The sequence below is a fragment of the Zosterops lateralis genome (genome assembly GCF_965231275.1).
Source record: "Zosterops lateralis genome assembly, chromosome: 28".
NCBI classification, from domain to species: Eukaryota; Metazoa; Chordata; class Aves; order Passeriformes; family Zosteropidae; genus Zosterops; species Zosterops lateralis.
Genome location: NC_139788.1, coordinates 2,069,803 through 2,086,317, shown reverse-complemented (window position 1 = coordinate 2,086,317; position 16,515 = coordinate 2,069,803). Strand labels below are relative to the sequence as shown.

At 49.8% G+C, this 16,515-nt stretch overlaps 2 protein-coding genes across 2 annotated transcripts; one reads left to right on the top strand and one right to left on the bottom strand.

The window, feature by feature from the left end:
- Positions 1–1,988: 1,988 nt before the first annotated feature.
- Positions 1,989–3,509, bottom strand: GJA9 (gap junction protein alpha 9; the record flags this gene model as incomplete). Its single annotated transcript, XM_083879343.1, has 1 exon — positions 1,989–3,509. One exon carries the CDS (start codon positions 3,507–3,509, stop codon positions 1,989–1,991), a length of 1,521 nt encoding a protein of 506 aa, XP_083735469.1.
- A 4,508-nt stretch (positions 3,510–8,017) lies between these two features.
- Positions 8,018–14,309, top strand: NFKBID (NFKB inhibitor delta; the record flags this gene model as incomplete). Its single annotated transcript, XM_083879347.1, has 13 exons — positions 8,018–8,023; positions 8,417–8,579; positions 9,167–9,255; positions 9,342–9,375; positions 10,057–10,190; positions 10,614–10,798; positions 11,257–11,362; positions 11,995–12,141; positions 12,299–12,350; positions 12,832–12,989; positions 13,363–13,476; positions 13,764–13,928; positions 14,250–14,309. The coding sequence occupies 13 exons, from the start codon at positions 8,018–8,020 to the stop codon at positions 14,307–14,309; spliced, it is 1,413 nt and encodes a 470-aa protein (XP_083735473.1).
- Between the last annotated feature and the right edge of the window lie 2,206 nt (positions 14,310–16,515).

Here is a 16,515-nt window from a genome sequence, read left to right as displayed (position 1 = left end):
GGCGGTTTTGCCCCACTCAGGGCGGCCTCGCTCCCCTCAGGGGTGGCCTCGTTCCCTCAGGGCGCCCGCGCTCCCCTCAGGGCGGCCTCGCTCTATTCAGGGCGGCCTCGCTCCCCTCAGGGCGGCTTTGCTCCCCTCAGGGCGTTCTCGCTCCCTTCAGGCAGGTCTCACTCCCCTCAGGGCGGCTTTGCCCCACTCAGGCCGGTCTCGCCCCATTCAGGGCACTCTCGCCCCATTCAGGGCGCCCGCGCTCCCCTCAGGGCGGTTTTGCCCCACTCAGGGCAGTATCGCTCCCCTCAGGGCGGTTTTGCCCCACTCAGGGCAGTATCGCTCCCCTCAGGGCGGTTTTGCCCCACTCAGGGCAGTATCGCTCCCCTCAGGGCGGTTTTGCCCCACTCAGGGCAGTATCGCTCCCCTCAGGGCGGTTTTGCCCCACTCAGGGCAGTATCGCTCCCCTCAGGGCGTTCCCGCTCCCTTCAGGCCGGTCTCGCCCCATTCAGGCCGGTCTCGCCCCATTCAAGACCGCCTCGCTCCCCTCCGGGCGGTCTCGCCGTCCCTCTCCCTGCCCAAGGAGAAGCCGACACCGGCGCTGTGCCCTCTTTCTTTGCGCTCTGCCCTGCTCTCCTCGCCGGTTCCGGGGCCCACCGCACCCTGCCCGGGCTGTGCCCCCGCCGGCCCCGGTTCCCCGCCACTCGCGGCCCGGAGCTCCTGTGGGCAGGAGGCGAGAGCGGCCACAGCGACCGCCCGGAGCGGGGCCGGGTGTCTCCGAGCCGCCGTGCTCTGCTGGTCGCTGGAGTTTTATTCTGTTTTCCGTAATAAGGCTTCTGGTTTGTGAAATTCCCAATGTCTGATTAATAAATTTCAGTAGCTGCAGCTGACTGAAATCGCAGCAGAAAGTTGCAGCAAAGTGCTCAGAAGAGTGATACGTGCTGAAATCTTCACATCGAAAAGAAAGTCTTTTGCCTTAGCCTGTTTAAACAAAAAAAAAAAAAAAGGCAGAAGCATTTATAATTTATATATTTATTTTTCTGAAATGCTGACAAATAAAATGTATTTATTATAGAAATAAAAAAATAATAAAGAGACCGACCAAATGAGCTTGCACATAATGTTAAGGACTTTTCACACTTTTTCTCCATGCTCTTCTCCAATGTTTATATTTTACTTTTCATTTGGCAAGGTGCTCTGATGAAACAAAATGTTTAACTCATGTCCTGACATAAAAAAGTTAATAAAATTCTTCTCACAGACACAGAAAAATGTTTTTTTTTTTTAATTTGTCTTGGCCAACAAAAATACAAATGTCGTATCCCATACATGAACATCTAAATGCTTTCTATTATTAATTTTACAGTGTAAACACAATTATGTAGGGCTGTATTTATGTATACATGTAGGACAATACTGGAAGTGAAAAGGATACTTGCTGGAGGGAAATCTACAGCGAATAGTTTTAATAGTTCTAGTGTGTATTTCTTACGTGGACAAGACCAAATTAAAGTTGCTGCTACAAACTTTTAGGTTTTCTGGCTCTTTTTTGCTGGTATTGTACAGTTTTCAGTCAATCTGAAACATGTCTGTCTGATAAGCATAATGACAATGCACTTTAAGAATTTAATTATGCTGTAACATCATAATGCTATATCTCACAAATTAAATTTTTTCAGTACATGTACAGCAAGTCAAATCTGCTAGTAAAAAATACACACAAAAATACAAAAGCATTCCAGCTGTGACCACCTCACCAAGTATTTACAGCGTTTCAGTGCTGTGCAACTCAAATAAATATTTCATACACAGAAAGCCTGATTACAAATGCACCATAATATTTTGTTCATCTTCAAAGGGTTACACAACTTTTCTACCTCTGTAAACAGCTGGTTAAAGCTGAATTATTTAGCTACACTTACACATAGGTCTGGGTTGTATTTCTGTTCAGGAATTATCCCAGCATTGGGATAATTAGTGTAGTAATGGGTTATTTCACACTATATTTGGAGATCAGTGGGGGCACGCCTGCTGCTGGCATTACTGGACAGTGACTGTTGTCTAGACAGAGAGAAAAGCTTAGGACTACTCCAGTTCCTGCTTTGTGTAGATTCTGAGCTCACCATCCCCACAGAATCAGAAGTGTCTGCTCTAGTGGAGTTTTTTACATCAGCATTGGAAGGAATTTGGGTTTTGTTTACACTGAAGCTGCTTTGTCTTCTCTCATTGTTCTTTGGAAGAGAATTTGTTGTGCTCTCAACCATTGCCTGCCGTCTAAAACTGGTACTAGGGAAAGTTGTCTCAGGTTGCAGTGAAGTTTGAGATGGCATCTCAGCAAAGCTTCCCAAGTACATGTCTGAAGCTGTGTCTGCATTCTGAGTAACAACAAGAAAATGTTCCTTTTCAGCCTCTTCTTGTGCCTCGTGCATCTCAGTCCAAAGCTCACCAAGAAATCCTTCGTTGTTATTTGTGCTGGCATTTTGAGTCTGATTGTCTAAAGCATTTGTAGCTGCCCTCTTCTTTGGAGGTTTGTTTTCCTGATTACAGTGGGTGTAATTGCTGCTGGTTTCTGTACAGTTTTGCACAGACTGAAACATAGAAGGAGAATTTAAAACCGGGTAGAGCATAGTGTCAGTTTGCTTTTCTATCAAATACGTGTAACTGCTAAGAGCACAAGGAAGTGTTTTCTGAGGAGTGGTGGGTATTCCCAAAGAAGAATGTGGTATCACAGAGTTTTTCTTAGATTTGTTTTTGTAGAAATTGTCAGAGTCCTCCTTGTTTTTATTCTGCTCACAGAGTCCCATTTTAATTTTTCGGAATCCTAGGTGGATAATTTCTAGAATATTTAAAAGCAACGATACAGTCGCTATTGATTGCATGAATAATATAAACACTGTCTTTTCTGTTGGTCTGGATACAAAGCAGTCAACTGTGTTTGGACATGGGTCTCTCTGACATTTATAAAGGGGATCTAAGTGGAAACCATAAAGAAGATATTGCCCGATCATAAAGCCAACTTCCACTGCAGACCTTGTGAAAATATGGATCACGTAAGTGCAGAGCAAAGAGCCTCTCAGGGGTGCTTTGTTGAGCTTTCTTTGATCCAATTGCCGCAGTTCTCTCTCCAGTCTTTTACGATTTTCAGTCATTTCTAATTCAGTGCTTTCAAGTTCCACCCTCACCTGAGCTTTCTTTTTTTGCCTCTCTTTTTCCAAGTCTCTCAGTCTGTATAAGGCATGACCCATATACACCAAGGAAGGAGAAGACACAAATATAACTTGCAAGACCCAGTATCTGATGAGAGAGATGGGAAAGGCCTCGTCATAGCACACATTTCTGCAGCCAGGCTGCTCAGTATTGCATATAAATTCTGATTGTTCATCATTCCAAACATTCTCGGTTGCCACTCCAAGGACAAGCATCCGAAATATGAAGAGGATCGTCAGCCAAATCTTTCCAATAATAGTGGAATGAATGTGGACCTCCTCTAAAATGCCTCCAAGGAAATTCCAGTCTCCCATGGTTAGTCTGCCATATTAACACTAAAATGTATGAGAGGAAAAAGTATCAAACATTGTAAGAGTTGCATTATTTCCTTAGTGTATTATGAAAAAAACAACACTGGGAAAACTATCATATCTCACACTGTAACCATGGGAACATGACCAACTCTTCATTGATAATTAGGAATTATTTTCTCTCATCTATGAGATGGAGAACTGCATCATCTGTCTGTGTCTACTTTATTATTAACATCCTGATAAGCACATCACTAGGAGATATTAAACACCCTCAATCTGCATCAGATCACTGGAAATTTTAATAGCTTTATGTGATCCATTTGAACCATCATCCAGTAACAATGTGAGAGCAGCACATTTATATTTAGGACACTTATCAAGGTACAGGAATATTTTCTTGTCCTCTTTTTGGATGTTCTAAGCCCCACGGCACAGCTGTAATTGTGGCAGTCCAATTACTGTTTCACAGAGAAAACTGGTTATATAAAGGAGCTCAAGAGGGAATAAATCATCTCCTGAAAATGTCGTTATTAATTAAAAAGACATGTTTAAACATATCATTTTGTGCAGACATTTGCTTTTTCTTTATGGATGTCAACAATAAATAAATAAACAGAATTGCTGTAATTGGTTAGCTTCCTCTGATCAATGATATCTGCATTTGTAATAATGAATAGAGTGCCAAAGTGTAAAGCATTACTATCTTTGGCCACAACCCTATGAAAAATAAATTATTTACAGAAAAATTCTTTACCAGCCTTTTCCTAAATGACTGTCATTTATCTGAATACAGATAAACTGGAAATATATGTGTGTTATTGTACATCTCACCTTTCTTTCATATGTTTGCTTCTTTATTAACAGGATACTACATGGTGGATAAAATTTTAAATTCCTTTTCAATATTTATTATATATTATACTATTTTTATTATATACTATACAATATACAGTTATTATATACTATACAATTTTAAAACTATTTTTTTATATGTGGGGACAAGCCAAACACTTGTAGATTTACCTTTTCATTGTATGTACAGCACAACTCAATAGAATAGTATCTTATTTTGGTATTTTTTAGGATAAAAGTGCTTTAGGATAGCATTTTTCCCTTCGAATAGGATTAATTTTCACCCTGTAAAACAGGAGTGCTAACAAGGCAACAGAAGCTGGAATCTTATGATTGCAATATTGATGTCTCTAGAGGAATCTTTAAGCGTTCTAAACATGAAAATACTTTTGCAAATCAGTATACAAACAGGCAAGATAGACATTTTTTAAAGAGAAACAAAGTAATAATAAATGGCAAATTAAAAATAAAACATACCTTTCTTTACAAAAATGTGTAAAACTAAACATCTGCGACGTCCAATAAAAAATTACAGGCCCTGCCATCTTCCATCTATGTGAGTAACTGGACACATGAGCAGTTTATTCTGCTACAGGAACAAGTGACAGAGTGTGAGAGGAACAAGTGACAGTGTGTTAGCTTTGCACAGGGAGTTTATATTTGCTGGGGCTGAAGGGAGGAGAAAATCGATATATTGTTCAGTCTAATGCTGCTCCAAGCATAATTTAACTATGAACAGTTAAAGAGTCTCATTTTAAAAAGCTAGAAATGAAAAAATCTCCAGCTTTAAATTCTTTGAGATTATCTTCTCTTTTGCCTCTTTAACACCTTTTAAGTTTTAAGAACAGCCTCAGCCTCAGGAAAACAGAATTAAACAGAACTTTCAGACTAAGTTTCAGTTTATGTATCTCAGTCGTAGCAAACATTCAGCTTGCCTGTGCAAAAGGTAAATCTCCCCAGACACTATCACTGTAAATTCCTGCAGACAATCTATTCTCCTGCAACAGCTTAGCACTACACTCCTGAAAAAACCTAAAAACCTCCTAAAAACCAATCAATGGCTGCACTTTTGGCCCCTCCAAACTCACTCCCTCCTTACAGACAGCACCTCTTATATTCCATGATTCTGCACTTCTCATTTACCCTCCTGAGGCCACATTACTCATCATACTGACATCTTCAAAAGACTCCTGAACTTGTCAATGGTTTTACTCTTATTTTCCCCATCCATATGATTCAGTATTTCTTTTTTGGGGTAAATCATTATAATTCTGGAGCCAGCATTGGCAGTGCAGTGGCCAAGGGCACACACAGCCTCATTAGGCACGCCTGGTATTAATGTACAAATTAAACTGCTGGGACCAAAATGAGTTCAGCAGCATATCCAGCACTATCATGTTCTTTTAGGTGATCCGCATCAACACTCTGCAAAAAGTGTAGTGCTGATTCAAACGCCCTATAAAGGATGAATAAACTTCCTCTGCTGAGAACTCTAAAAAAGCTAATCATTATCTTTTAATTTTGGTGCTGAAATCAGTCAATAGGTCATGTCCCATTTCACACTTGACAGCTTGCCTGAAAGTACTCAATCATTTTGGCAAGCTAGCAGTCTCCAGCCAGCCATTGCCATGAAATACTTAAAGCAGGATTCTAAACATGTGTCTTCTATTGAGTACTTGAAGTAGGTCTCTAAATATTTTTCTGTTATTGATAAAAAACCCTCTAAGTCTGCTGAAGTTGTCCACAGACACACACAACCCCTGGCAGCTCGTGCAGAGATGTTGAAGCTTTGTTTGAAAACCTGAAGTGTTTGGTGAGACTGAACTACAATGGCTGGTGATTTACTTGCTCTGTAAAATCTAAATATTAAAACAAACGTGTAACGATCCACACAGTGTTCCAGGATGGATTATCACATTTAAAATGGTACTAGAGTTAAATGACAACTTGTCAAGTCATGAGGGAAAATAAATTCAAGTGCCAACAATAATTTTATAGTACTGATGGTGGTTTTTACCTTAGTTCAGAGCTTGCAACTCTGACTATTTACACAAATTGTTCATAACAACATTCAGAATTTAGTAATTTAGGGATATATGGAGAGACTCTTCATATTTCTTCCAGGTCTAGAAGCTGCCTCACTGGCTTTTTATTCACTGCAAAACATTCTCTAAATTTTTATGACCATATTGATTTTTCTTAGCTTAGGGTCAAACGTCACAGTCATCCTCCAATCATGGAAATATTCTCTGAAGATCGAGGCCTTTTCATTTCTATACATCAATAATGTGCACTTTATGTGTACAATTGATTTTTATTTTCTGCTGTTAACTGTCTGACCCACAATGGACAGCTAGATAAGTAGAGGCACAAACATCAGCAATGTGTCCTACACATTTTTGGGGTAACACGAACTCACTCCCATAGTTTTTCAGTAGTAAAGGAGGACCACAAATTATAAACTGCATTAACAAGAAATTTGGACAACTCAATGTTGTCTTTAGGATCACAAATTCAGCAGTGCTGTGTTTGAAGGCAGACCAGAGATTACCATAGAAAGCTGAAGCACATATTCTCCACATTAGTGTGTTTTCTGTGCTGCCAAAAAAAATTCACTTTTGTTTGCTAAGATACACATGCAAATCAGGAGGTGCACATTTATGTTTTCACTTTCACAAGTAAAATTTCTGAATATGCTCTGGGCCTGTATCAGAAAGTTGAAGGGTTTGGGTTTTTTTACAGTTTCTGTCTTTATCTTAGTTCACTGTTGATATTTTTTAGTTCATTCCTCTCTTAGTTCCTTAGCTTTAAAATTTTGTATTTTCTGTATACTTTTATCTAGCTTGCTGCCTGTTTTCCTCTCTTAAACTCTTAGCTTTAAATTTTTATTTACACATAGACACTGGCACTGTAATTTTCTGTGCTTGTTTTTTAGTTCTCTCCTGACCTTGCTCCTCTTTACCTTTTTAAGTTTCTTTCCATGTCTACTTTATTAGGCTTCGTTTCTTTGTTTTTTCTGTCTTCTTTCCTGCCTGTTCTGTATCCCAGGGAAGGGAGATGGGCTTCACCTGCCAACTGCAGCATCCAGTTGTGCCCATGAGGTATAAAAGTGGCTGAGCCAAGGGTTAAGACAAGCTGAGGAAAGGATGGGGCAGCAAAAAGGTGCAGAAACTGAGGCTGGGTGTACAAACCACAGCCCTTTTGAATGAAGGTCATTCAAAAATAGAACCTTTGCTCTATAAACCAAAGCATCAGGGTGCTTGGCTGTTCCTGCAGCTGCTGCAGCTCCTGGGCTGTCTCAGCCCTTTGGGCAGGTGTGTTGTGGCATTTAGAGAGGTGGGGCTGCCTGTCTCTGTAAGGCTCAGGAACAGTCGAGGTTCAGCAGTTCTGCAGTAGAAAATACACTTGTGACACCTCCCCAGTGAGGATCCTGGAGGGAATCCCCCTGCTGTGTGTCATCCACCAAAATAAAACCACCAGCCCTGGTGGCCTCAGGGGTCCCCATGGTCTCAGTGGGTCCCATCTGTCAAAGACTCCCACCAAAATCAGGCTGAGCCCCTTATCCTAAATGGGCCCCCCCAAAGTGGGTCAGAAATCTTCCTCAAATGGGGCAGAGATCCCCCCAAACGGGTAAGACACACCCCACACCCCCCAAGATGGGGGTAAGCAGGTGAGCAGTGACACCCCACAAACTGCAGTGGGGGGACAGCCTGGTGTATCATCCCTCCCCCAACAGAGACACCAGCCCTGGGCTCTCCACAGGCTTCAAGGTCTCCAGGAGTCTCCTGATCTTCTGGGGTTGGAGAGACAGGATCCCCCACCTAGAATGGAGAAGAGACCCCCCCAAAATGTGGCAAAAAGCCACAGAAATGACGGGGCGCTGGGAGGGACCCTGAATTGGATTGTGGCCCCACATCGGTGCTGATGAAGCCACAAGGGAACACCCCGGGAACACCCCGGGAACACCCTGTGACCGCTCCCGACGCCCCCTCAGAGGACCCCTGGGTGTCCCCGCCACCCCACCCATCCTTTGTGTCCCATGGGTCCCTCCCAAGCTCCGCCCCCCCCTTGTCACCCTTCGCAACGGCGACAGCGTTGGCGTTCTGGTGGCGTTTCCCTCCGGGGCGGGGCTTCCTCGCCCGAGTCCCCCCAAAACCAGCCCCGCGCCCGCCCCGGCCCCATTTGCCCCCGGAGCCCGCGGGATGCGGTCCCAGAGAGGTACGGGGGATGAGCCGGGAGGGTGCTGCGGGCCCTTTAACACCCGCATTTAGGGGACTCTGGCCTTTTAATAGCGCTGGGACACCGTGCCGGCCCTTTAAAACACCCGGGAGGGAGCGCCGGTCTGTTAGGACTCGCTTTTAGGGGACACTGGCCCTTTAAGAGCGGCTTTTAGGGGACGCTGGCCCTTTAAGAGCGGCGAGAAGGGTCTGCTGAGCCTTTAGGGGATCTGGTGGGGAAGAAGGGGTTCGCTGGTCTTCACGGAGCGGGGGAATTCCCTTCCCTCCCCCCGGATTGTCCCCGCGGGGCAGGAGGGGGTTCCCCGGGGAGGAGGGCGGTGCCAGCGCGGGCGGGCGGTGACGTGTGGGAATCCCCGTGACGTCACGGCAGGGGGATTCCTGCCGCGCTGCGGGAGGGCTCAGGGGTTTGGGGGTCCCGGGGGGTCCTGGTTGTGACACAGAGGTTTGAGAGGTGTCAGGGGGACCCCCGAGGGTGTGGATGGGACACGGGGATCTGGGGGAGGCCCGGGGTTGTTGGAGCTCTCAGGGGTCCCCGGTGACCCCCGAACCCCCCTCGCACACCCCCAGGTCCCCCCCGCGCCGCTCCGCCCCAGACGGTGAAGCAGCTGCTGAAGGAGCTCCGGCAGCAGAAGAGCAGGGAAGGGGCGAGATCCCCGGTGGGTGACCCCCCGTCCCAGCGCCGCCTCCCCCCGGGGCACCCCCGCCCTCCTCGCTGACCCCCCGCTCTCCCCTCTGCCCCCAGGTCTCGGCTCTGCCCTCCCCGCGGCCCTCGGATGGTGAGTGACCCCCCCAGTTCCCCCCCACACCCCCCCCCCGTGTCCCATAAATGGTCTCCATGCCCCCCAATCCTCCCTGTGCCCCATAAATGCTCTCCATGCCCCCCATCCCTATGTCCTCCCTAATCCTCCCTATGCCCCATAAATGCTCTCCATGTCTCCAATCCCTATGTCCCCCCCAATCCTCCCTATGCCCCATAAATGCTCTCCATGTCTCCAATCCCTATGTCCCCCCCAATCCTCCCTGTGCCCCATAAATGCTCTCCATGTCTCCAATCCCTATGTCCCCCCCAATCCTCCCTGTGCCCCATAAATGCTCTCCATGCCCCCCATCCCTATGTCCCCCCCAATCCTCCCTGTGCCCCATAAATGCTCTCCATGCCCCCCAATCCTCCCTGTGCCCCATAAATGTTCTCCATGCCCCCCATCCCTATGTCCTCCCTAATCCTCCCTATGCCCCATAAATGCTCTCCATGTCTCCAATCCCTATGTCCCCCCCAATCCTCCCTGTGCCCCATAAATGCTCTCCATGCCCCCCAATCCTCCCTGTGCCCCATAAATGTTCTCCATGCCCCCCATCCCTATGTCCCCCCCAATCCTCCCTGTGTCCCTCAATCCCCTCCATGTCCAAACCTTCCCACTATCTCACTAAATCCCTCCCCGTGTCCCCCCCATCACCAGGTGTCCCCTCAAGTGCCCCCTGGCCCGGTGGCCCCGCAGTGACCCCCAACCTCTGTGCGGCCCCACAAGTGTCACCCCATGGCAGCCCGGGGGGGGCCCAGGGGGAAAGAGGCTCCGCTCTGAGGGGGTTTCAGGTGAGGGGCTTGGAGGGGAGAAATGGGGTGTGAAACTGGGAGGTTAAAGGGAGGGCAGTGTGGTGAATGGGGTCAGTGGGGGGAAATGAGAGAGAAATAGGGGGAAAATGGGGGGAATGGGAGGGAATAGGGGGAAATGGGGGAGAAAGGGGGGGAAACAACTGGGAGGGGAATGGTGGGGCCATGGGGATTAAATGGGGGCGATGGGATGGTTAAGGGAGGCAATGGGAGGGAATGAAGGAAGCAACTGAGGGCACTGGAGAGACAATGGGGGGAGATGACATAGATGGGGTAGTGGGGTGGCAGCTGGGGGGGCAAGAGGAGGAAGATGGGGGGGTCATTGGGGCAGGGTTTGGGGGGCACTGGGAGCTGTGGGAGGTAACTGGAACCAAGCCCACCTTCACTTCATTGCTGCCCCTCAAGGCTGCTGCCCTCCCTGGCCCTGCCTGGCCCCAACCCCCAGTGCCATGGGGAGAATTTGGGCCTCCTCTGCTGGGAAGGGAGACCCCAAAGCTGCACCCTGACCCCCAGGAACTGGCAGCTGCCCGTGCTGCACTGGGGGGCCGAGACCCCCGGGAGCTGCTGCGGCAGGATGAGGAAGGGGACACGTGAGTGGGGGGCCATGGCAGGGCACTGGGGGGACAGGGGTCATAAAGGGGTCCATGAGGGGTCAATGGGCTAAATTGGAGCAAACGGGGGGTGTCAATGGGGGGTAATTTAGGGGGTCAGTGGTGTGAAGGACAGTCAGTGGGGCCCATAGGGGTGTAATGGGAGGGAATAGGGGGTTCAGTGGGGGGGGCAATGGGATGGAGTGGGGTCAGTGCGGGCCAGATCAATGTGGGATAAATAGGAAAGTCAATGTGGAGGTCACTGGGAGGCCAAATGGGAGGCAATGGGGGAATCAGTGTGGCAAGACCAGTGCTGGGAAGCCCCCAGGAGCAGTTGTGAGGCACTGGGAGGGGCTATGGGGTAACAAGTCTTTTTTGGGGGGGTCTGTGCTCTGGGTGGAACATGGAGGGGCAGGCAGAGGGCCAAGGGAGTCCTTTTAACCCCTGTTCACCCCCAGGCTGCTGCATGTGCTCTGTGCCGGGGGGCTGTGGGCGCTGGCCCGGGCTGCAGCCGAGGCTCTGCGGGACCTGGGGGGACTGGAGGTGCGGGAGCACCAGGGCAAGGTGAGGGGGGACACACCTGGGGGGCTGAGGGGGCGTCTGGAGGAGATCAAGGTGCAGGAGCACCTCGGTGAATTTGAGGGGAGGGCATGGGGATGGGAAACCAGAAGTGCAAGAACACCTGGGAAAGTTGATGGCATTGGTCTTAAAGGGGTTATAGGGGTAATAAATGGGTTTTATTGGGGAAATAAGGGGGTGATGGGGGTAAAAAGACAAAAAAAGATCAGGGGGTGATTGGGGTAATTAATAATGGGTGTGGGGTGGTTAATTCTGGGATAATTCATCACAGGGTTCTGCTGCAGCCTAATAACAGGAGGAGTGATGGAGGATAAAAGGGTAATTAATACTGGGGGGTAATAAGGGGTGATTAGTGATGGTGTAATTAGAGGCCAATAAAGGACTAATGAGGGGGCAATTAATAACAAATAATTAATGAGGGGATGATAAGGGGGGAGCAGAGCAGAACAGAATACCAAGGTGATAAGTTGAAAGTTTGGGGAAGCCTGGTGCTCCCCTACCCACCCCATCTTCCTTTTTGCCCTTGCAAGAGCCCCCAGACCCCCTTTACCCCCTAGACATGTAACTCCCCCCAGGAGTCACTCAAACCCCCCTGACCCCCCATTTTATCCCCCCAGACTCCACTGCTGGTGGCAGCAGCAGCTGCAGCCCCAGAGATTGTTCGGGACCTGCTTGTCCTGGGGGCCAACCCTGATGCTGCTGACCATGGGGGTCGCACAGCCCTGCACCTGGCGGCGTCCTATGGGCACCCTGAAATCCTACAGGTGAGACCCCAACCCCCTTGAGGAATGGGAAACTGTGGGGACCACTAAACCCTCCCAAATGGGACCCCAAAATGAGTCCAGAAGGGACACACTTGTGTCCAGGGAACCGGACTAGAGGAGTCCCTGGTATCCCAAATCTTTCCCCTTGCCTTCCCAGGCCGTGATGTCCTCGGGAGTTCCTGTCAACGTGGAGGCCAGAAATTTTGAGGGTCAGCAAATTTGGGAGGGGCAAGGGTGGTGGAGGGGGCTGGGGTGGGTCACTGGTTTTGGAGTGGGAATGATTCTTGGGGAGTCCTTGTTTGGGTGGGACTGGGGAGAGTTCAGTTTCTGGGTCCCCTGTTGGAGGAGGACTCAGGGGTCCCTGATTTGGGGTATCTGATGAGTCCCCTATTTTCAGGGTGTCCTGGCAGAGTCCCACTTGGGGGGTTCTCAAAATAGAAGGGGTTTGGACATCCCTAGTTTGAAGGGGACCCTGGGGATCCCCATCTTTTGGTAGCTCTTGGTGGGATTCCTGGTGGATGCATCACTCTTTGGAGGGATGGGATATCTCCAATTTGGGGGTCCTGGTTGATGCTGGTAGGATCCCAGGGGGTGTGTCTGTACTTTGAGGGAGTCCCTAAGAGGGTTCCCAATTCCAGGGGGGTTTGTTTGGGGAAGGGGCCCTTCCTGACCCGTCTCTGTTCCCCCCAGGCCAGACCCCTCTGCACTGTGCTGTGCTGGCCCACAACGCCTCCCTGCAGGGAGGGCACAGCCCCGAGGGGGGCTCTGCACGGGGCTCCCCCACTCCCCAGGACCGATTCCGCTGTGTGGAGCTGCTTCTGCAGATGGGGGCAGACAGCAGCAGCCAGGTACAGACCCCCCAAGGACCCCCCAGGTACCCCACGACTCTCCAGGTGTCCCTCAGATCCCCTGGGTTTGCCACACAGACCTCTGTGCCCCTCAAAGTCTCACCCCAAGGCCTCTGTGTGCTGGGCAGACCTCAGCTCCTGGCCATTGGGGTACCTTGGGAGGGTTGGGGAGGGGTATGAGACCCCACAACACCTGTGTGCCCCCCAGAGACCCCTGTGTCTCCTTTCAGGGCTGGATAAACCTGTGCTCCCAGGCACTGGGATCTCTCAGGGTCCCTTTGGGGAGGTTGAGGAGGTTGTAGGGGTTGGGACCTCCAGTGAGGGATGTCACCCAAAGGTGAGACTTCTCCCCTGACCCCTGTGTTGCCCCCAGGACACCAAAAGCAGCCTGACAGCTCTGCACCTGGCCGTGAGGGGAGGCAACCTGGCCCTGGCCCACCTGCTGCTGCGCCAGCCGGGCATGGCCCCCCGCCTGGTCAACATGAAGGTCTGAGGCACTTGTGGGGCTGAGGGCAGCTCTGAGGGGCTCTGTGGGGGCTCTATGAGGGGCACTTGGGGTTGGGGGATCTCTGTGGGCTGATTGGAGGGGTCTGTGGAGCTGTTTGGGGTCCCCATAGTGGCTTGTGGGGCGTGAAGGGGCTCTGGGAGGTTCAGAGGGATCAAAAGGGCACTGGAGGCTGGAGGAATCAGTATCAGATCCCAAGAGTCTCTGAGGTACTCTAGGGGGGCTGAAGGGTGATTTGTGGGTCCCCTGAGCCCCCTGACATCCCACAGGCCCACGGGAACACCCCCCTGCACATGGCAGCAGCACTGCCCGGGACCCCCAGCCAGGAGCCCCTGGTGAGGCTGCTGCTGGCCTGGGGGGCCGACCCCAGCGCCCGCAACCTGGAGCACGACCTGCCCCAGAGCCTGCTGCCCCCAGGGCCCCCCGGAGACCAGGTGAGACCCCCAGACCACCCTCACACCCAGCACCATCCCCAGCACCCTAAACCTTCCTGCTGATGGGGGAAAATACCCGGAATTGCTCCTGGAACCCCCAAATCCCACTGTTTTGCCTCAGATCTCTGCTGCTTTACCCCCCAAAAATCCTGCTGCTTTACCCCCCAAAATCCTGCTGCTTTACCCCCCAAAATCCTGCTGCTTTACCCCTGCATTTTCACCCGCCCTCCCCAAACCGTGTCCCCTTTGGGTGACACCCCCATATTCTGGGGTAAAACCCCGTGTTTTGGGGACCCCCCTGACCCCTCTGTCCCCCCACAGCTCCGTCTCCTCCTGAGGAGCCGCCGGGGGTCCCATCGCCCCGCCCACACCGCCCAGTGACGTCAGAGGGGCGGGACTTCACCGGGTCAAATAGCCCCGCCCACCTCACCCAATGACGTCATAGGGCGGGGCTTCGCCTGGTCAAATAGCTCCGCCCATCTCACAGTGACATCAGATGGGCGGGGCTTCAGGTGGGGACACACCCCCATATTGGGGGATTGATGTTAAATTAATTTTTTCCTGATTTCAGTGAAATTGCCCCCAGATTTCTGTGAAATGAGTCTGAACCACATTGGTTTGGTGGGGGGAGGAGCGTGGAGGGGGGTCCAGCTCCCCCTATTCCCCTCCCCCCCAGCCTCATTAATGGGGGCTGCTAATTAAGGGGCGTCTCCTCTGAGTTGGGGGAGTTGGGGTGGAGCATTCCAAATTGGAGAGGAAACTCAAAAACCAGAGGGAATTCTGGAATTAAATAAAAATTTTCTTAAAATCTGAGTCTGTTTTTTTCCCTAATGGTCTCAGTCTCTCCTCACTCCCTCTCCAGTACATCCCAGTGACCCCAGAAAAAGGAGGGGGTTCAGAAACAAAGGGTTTCAAATTGAGAAAACCTCATTTTCACTTATTTTAAGGATTAAGTTATCAAATAAATCCTCCTCTGACACTATTTTAAGGCCTTAAATTAAGGGTGCCCTTGGATCTCAGGCCTAGAAGGCTCACTTTGTCTGACCAAAATGCAAAGAGACCGTACCAACACTCCTTATGGAGTTCAGAGTTATATAGTAACGCAGTCCAGGACCTGCAAAAGACAAAAAGTTAAAAATTTAAGGCATCACTAAAGGCAATGGGATAGAGACATCTCTGCCGAGCGCACAGCGCCCCCGCGTGGCCGTTCCGGGGAGCTCCAGCAGGGGGCGCTGCGGGCACACCCCCCCCAAAGGAACGCGGGGGTTCAGGCTGGGAAACCTCCTTTTCTCTTATTTAAAGGATCAGATAATCAAAAAAAATCCTCCTCTGACACTATCTTAAGGGTTTAAACTAAGGGAGTAAATGGTGGGAGGTGTGAGGGGAAAGGAATAGGAAACATGAGGGAGAAAGGGTGGCAAATTGAAGGGGAAAGAGGGTGGGTTGGGGGTTAAGTTTGCTCCTTTTTTACTTTAAAGAATTTTTTTCCCCATAAGTTACCAAGGAGACTAAGTGTTGGATACTTAAAGAGTACTTGACCAAAACAAAGAGATGGCCAAAACTCGGTTGGGGAGGTTTTATCTTATCTGTTGTAACTCCAGAAGGGAGGGGGTAACTGCCTTCCCTGATAACAAATCAGCTGTTAAAAACCGGGTGAGGTATCATCTCTTATCTCTCTTCACTCTTCCACTACCCCCATGGAAATATGTTCTGTTAATGCACCATTAAAGCTCAGCAATGGCATCACACATTTCATCATCCCATTGTGAGATGCTCCACCCAGGGAGGAGGAGCCAAACCATTTTCACCCAGATAAAAAGGAGCCACAAGTCTCTCCAGGCACTCTGGTGTTCCTATGGGACTCCCAAAGGAAGACCAGACACACTTCAGGAGTGCAAAGGAGGGATAGGAAAGGCAAGGCAAGGCAAAGGAGGGATAGGAAAGGCAAGGCGAGGAAGTTGTAGGCAACGGCAAGGCAGGTGTACCCAGGGCAAGGCAAGAAGGGGCAGTTAAGGGAAGAGTCCTTCTATTGTTTGCATAGTTCTGCCTTGCCTTTCCTATCCCTGCCTAGCCAGGCCTTTCCTTCTCCTCCCTTCTCTTTACTTGCCTTGCCCACAGATGCATTTGCTTGCCTTGCCTTGCCTACTGCTCCCTTGCCTGCCTTGCCTAGAACTTCACTGACTTGCCAAGCCATGCCTTCCTTTCCATGTCTTGCCATCCATTTCTTTGCCATGCCTTGTCTACCCCTCCCTTGAATCGTCTTGACTTTGCTTCTTACCACTCTCTTGCCTTGCCTTCCCTGCCTGTAGTGGAACGACCCTGGCCTTTATTTCTTTCTTGGGCTGTGACTTGGATCGTGATCTTGAATTGGGACTTCAAAGCCAAGGCCTTGTCTGTCACTCCCCTCCAGGAATGTAAAGCGGGTATAAAATATATAGTTCATGAATTAAGGACAGAGACAATCCATGGGCCCAGCATCTCATGTCACCAGACACACCACAAATTCTTGAGAAAAGCTATTTTACCCTTGTTCCTGTGTCTGGGAAACAGCCTCACCAGGGCTATGCTAGAACCTTCTGCTTTCAAC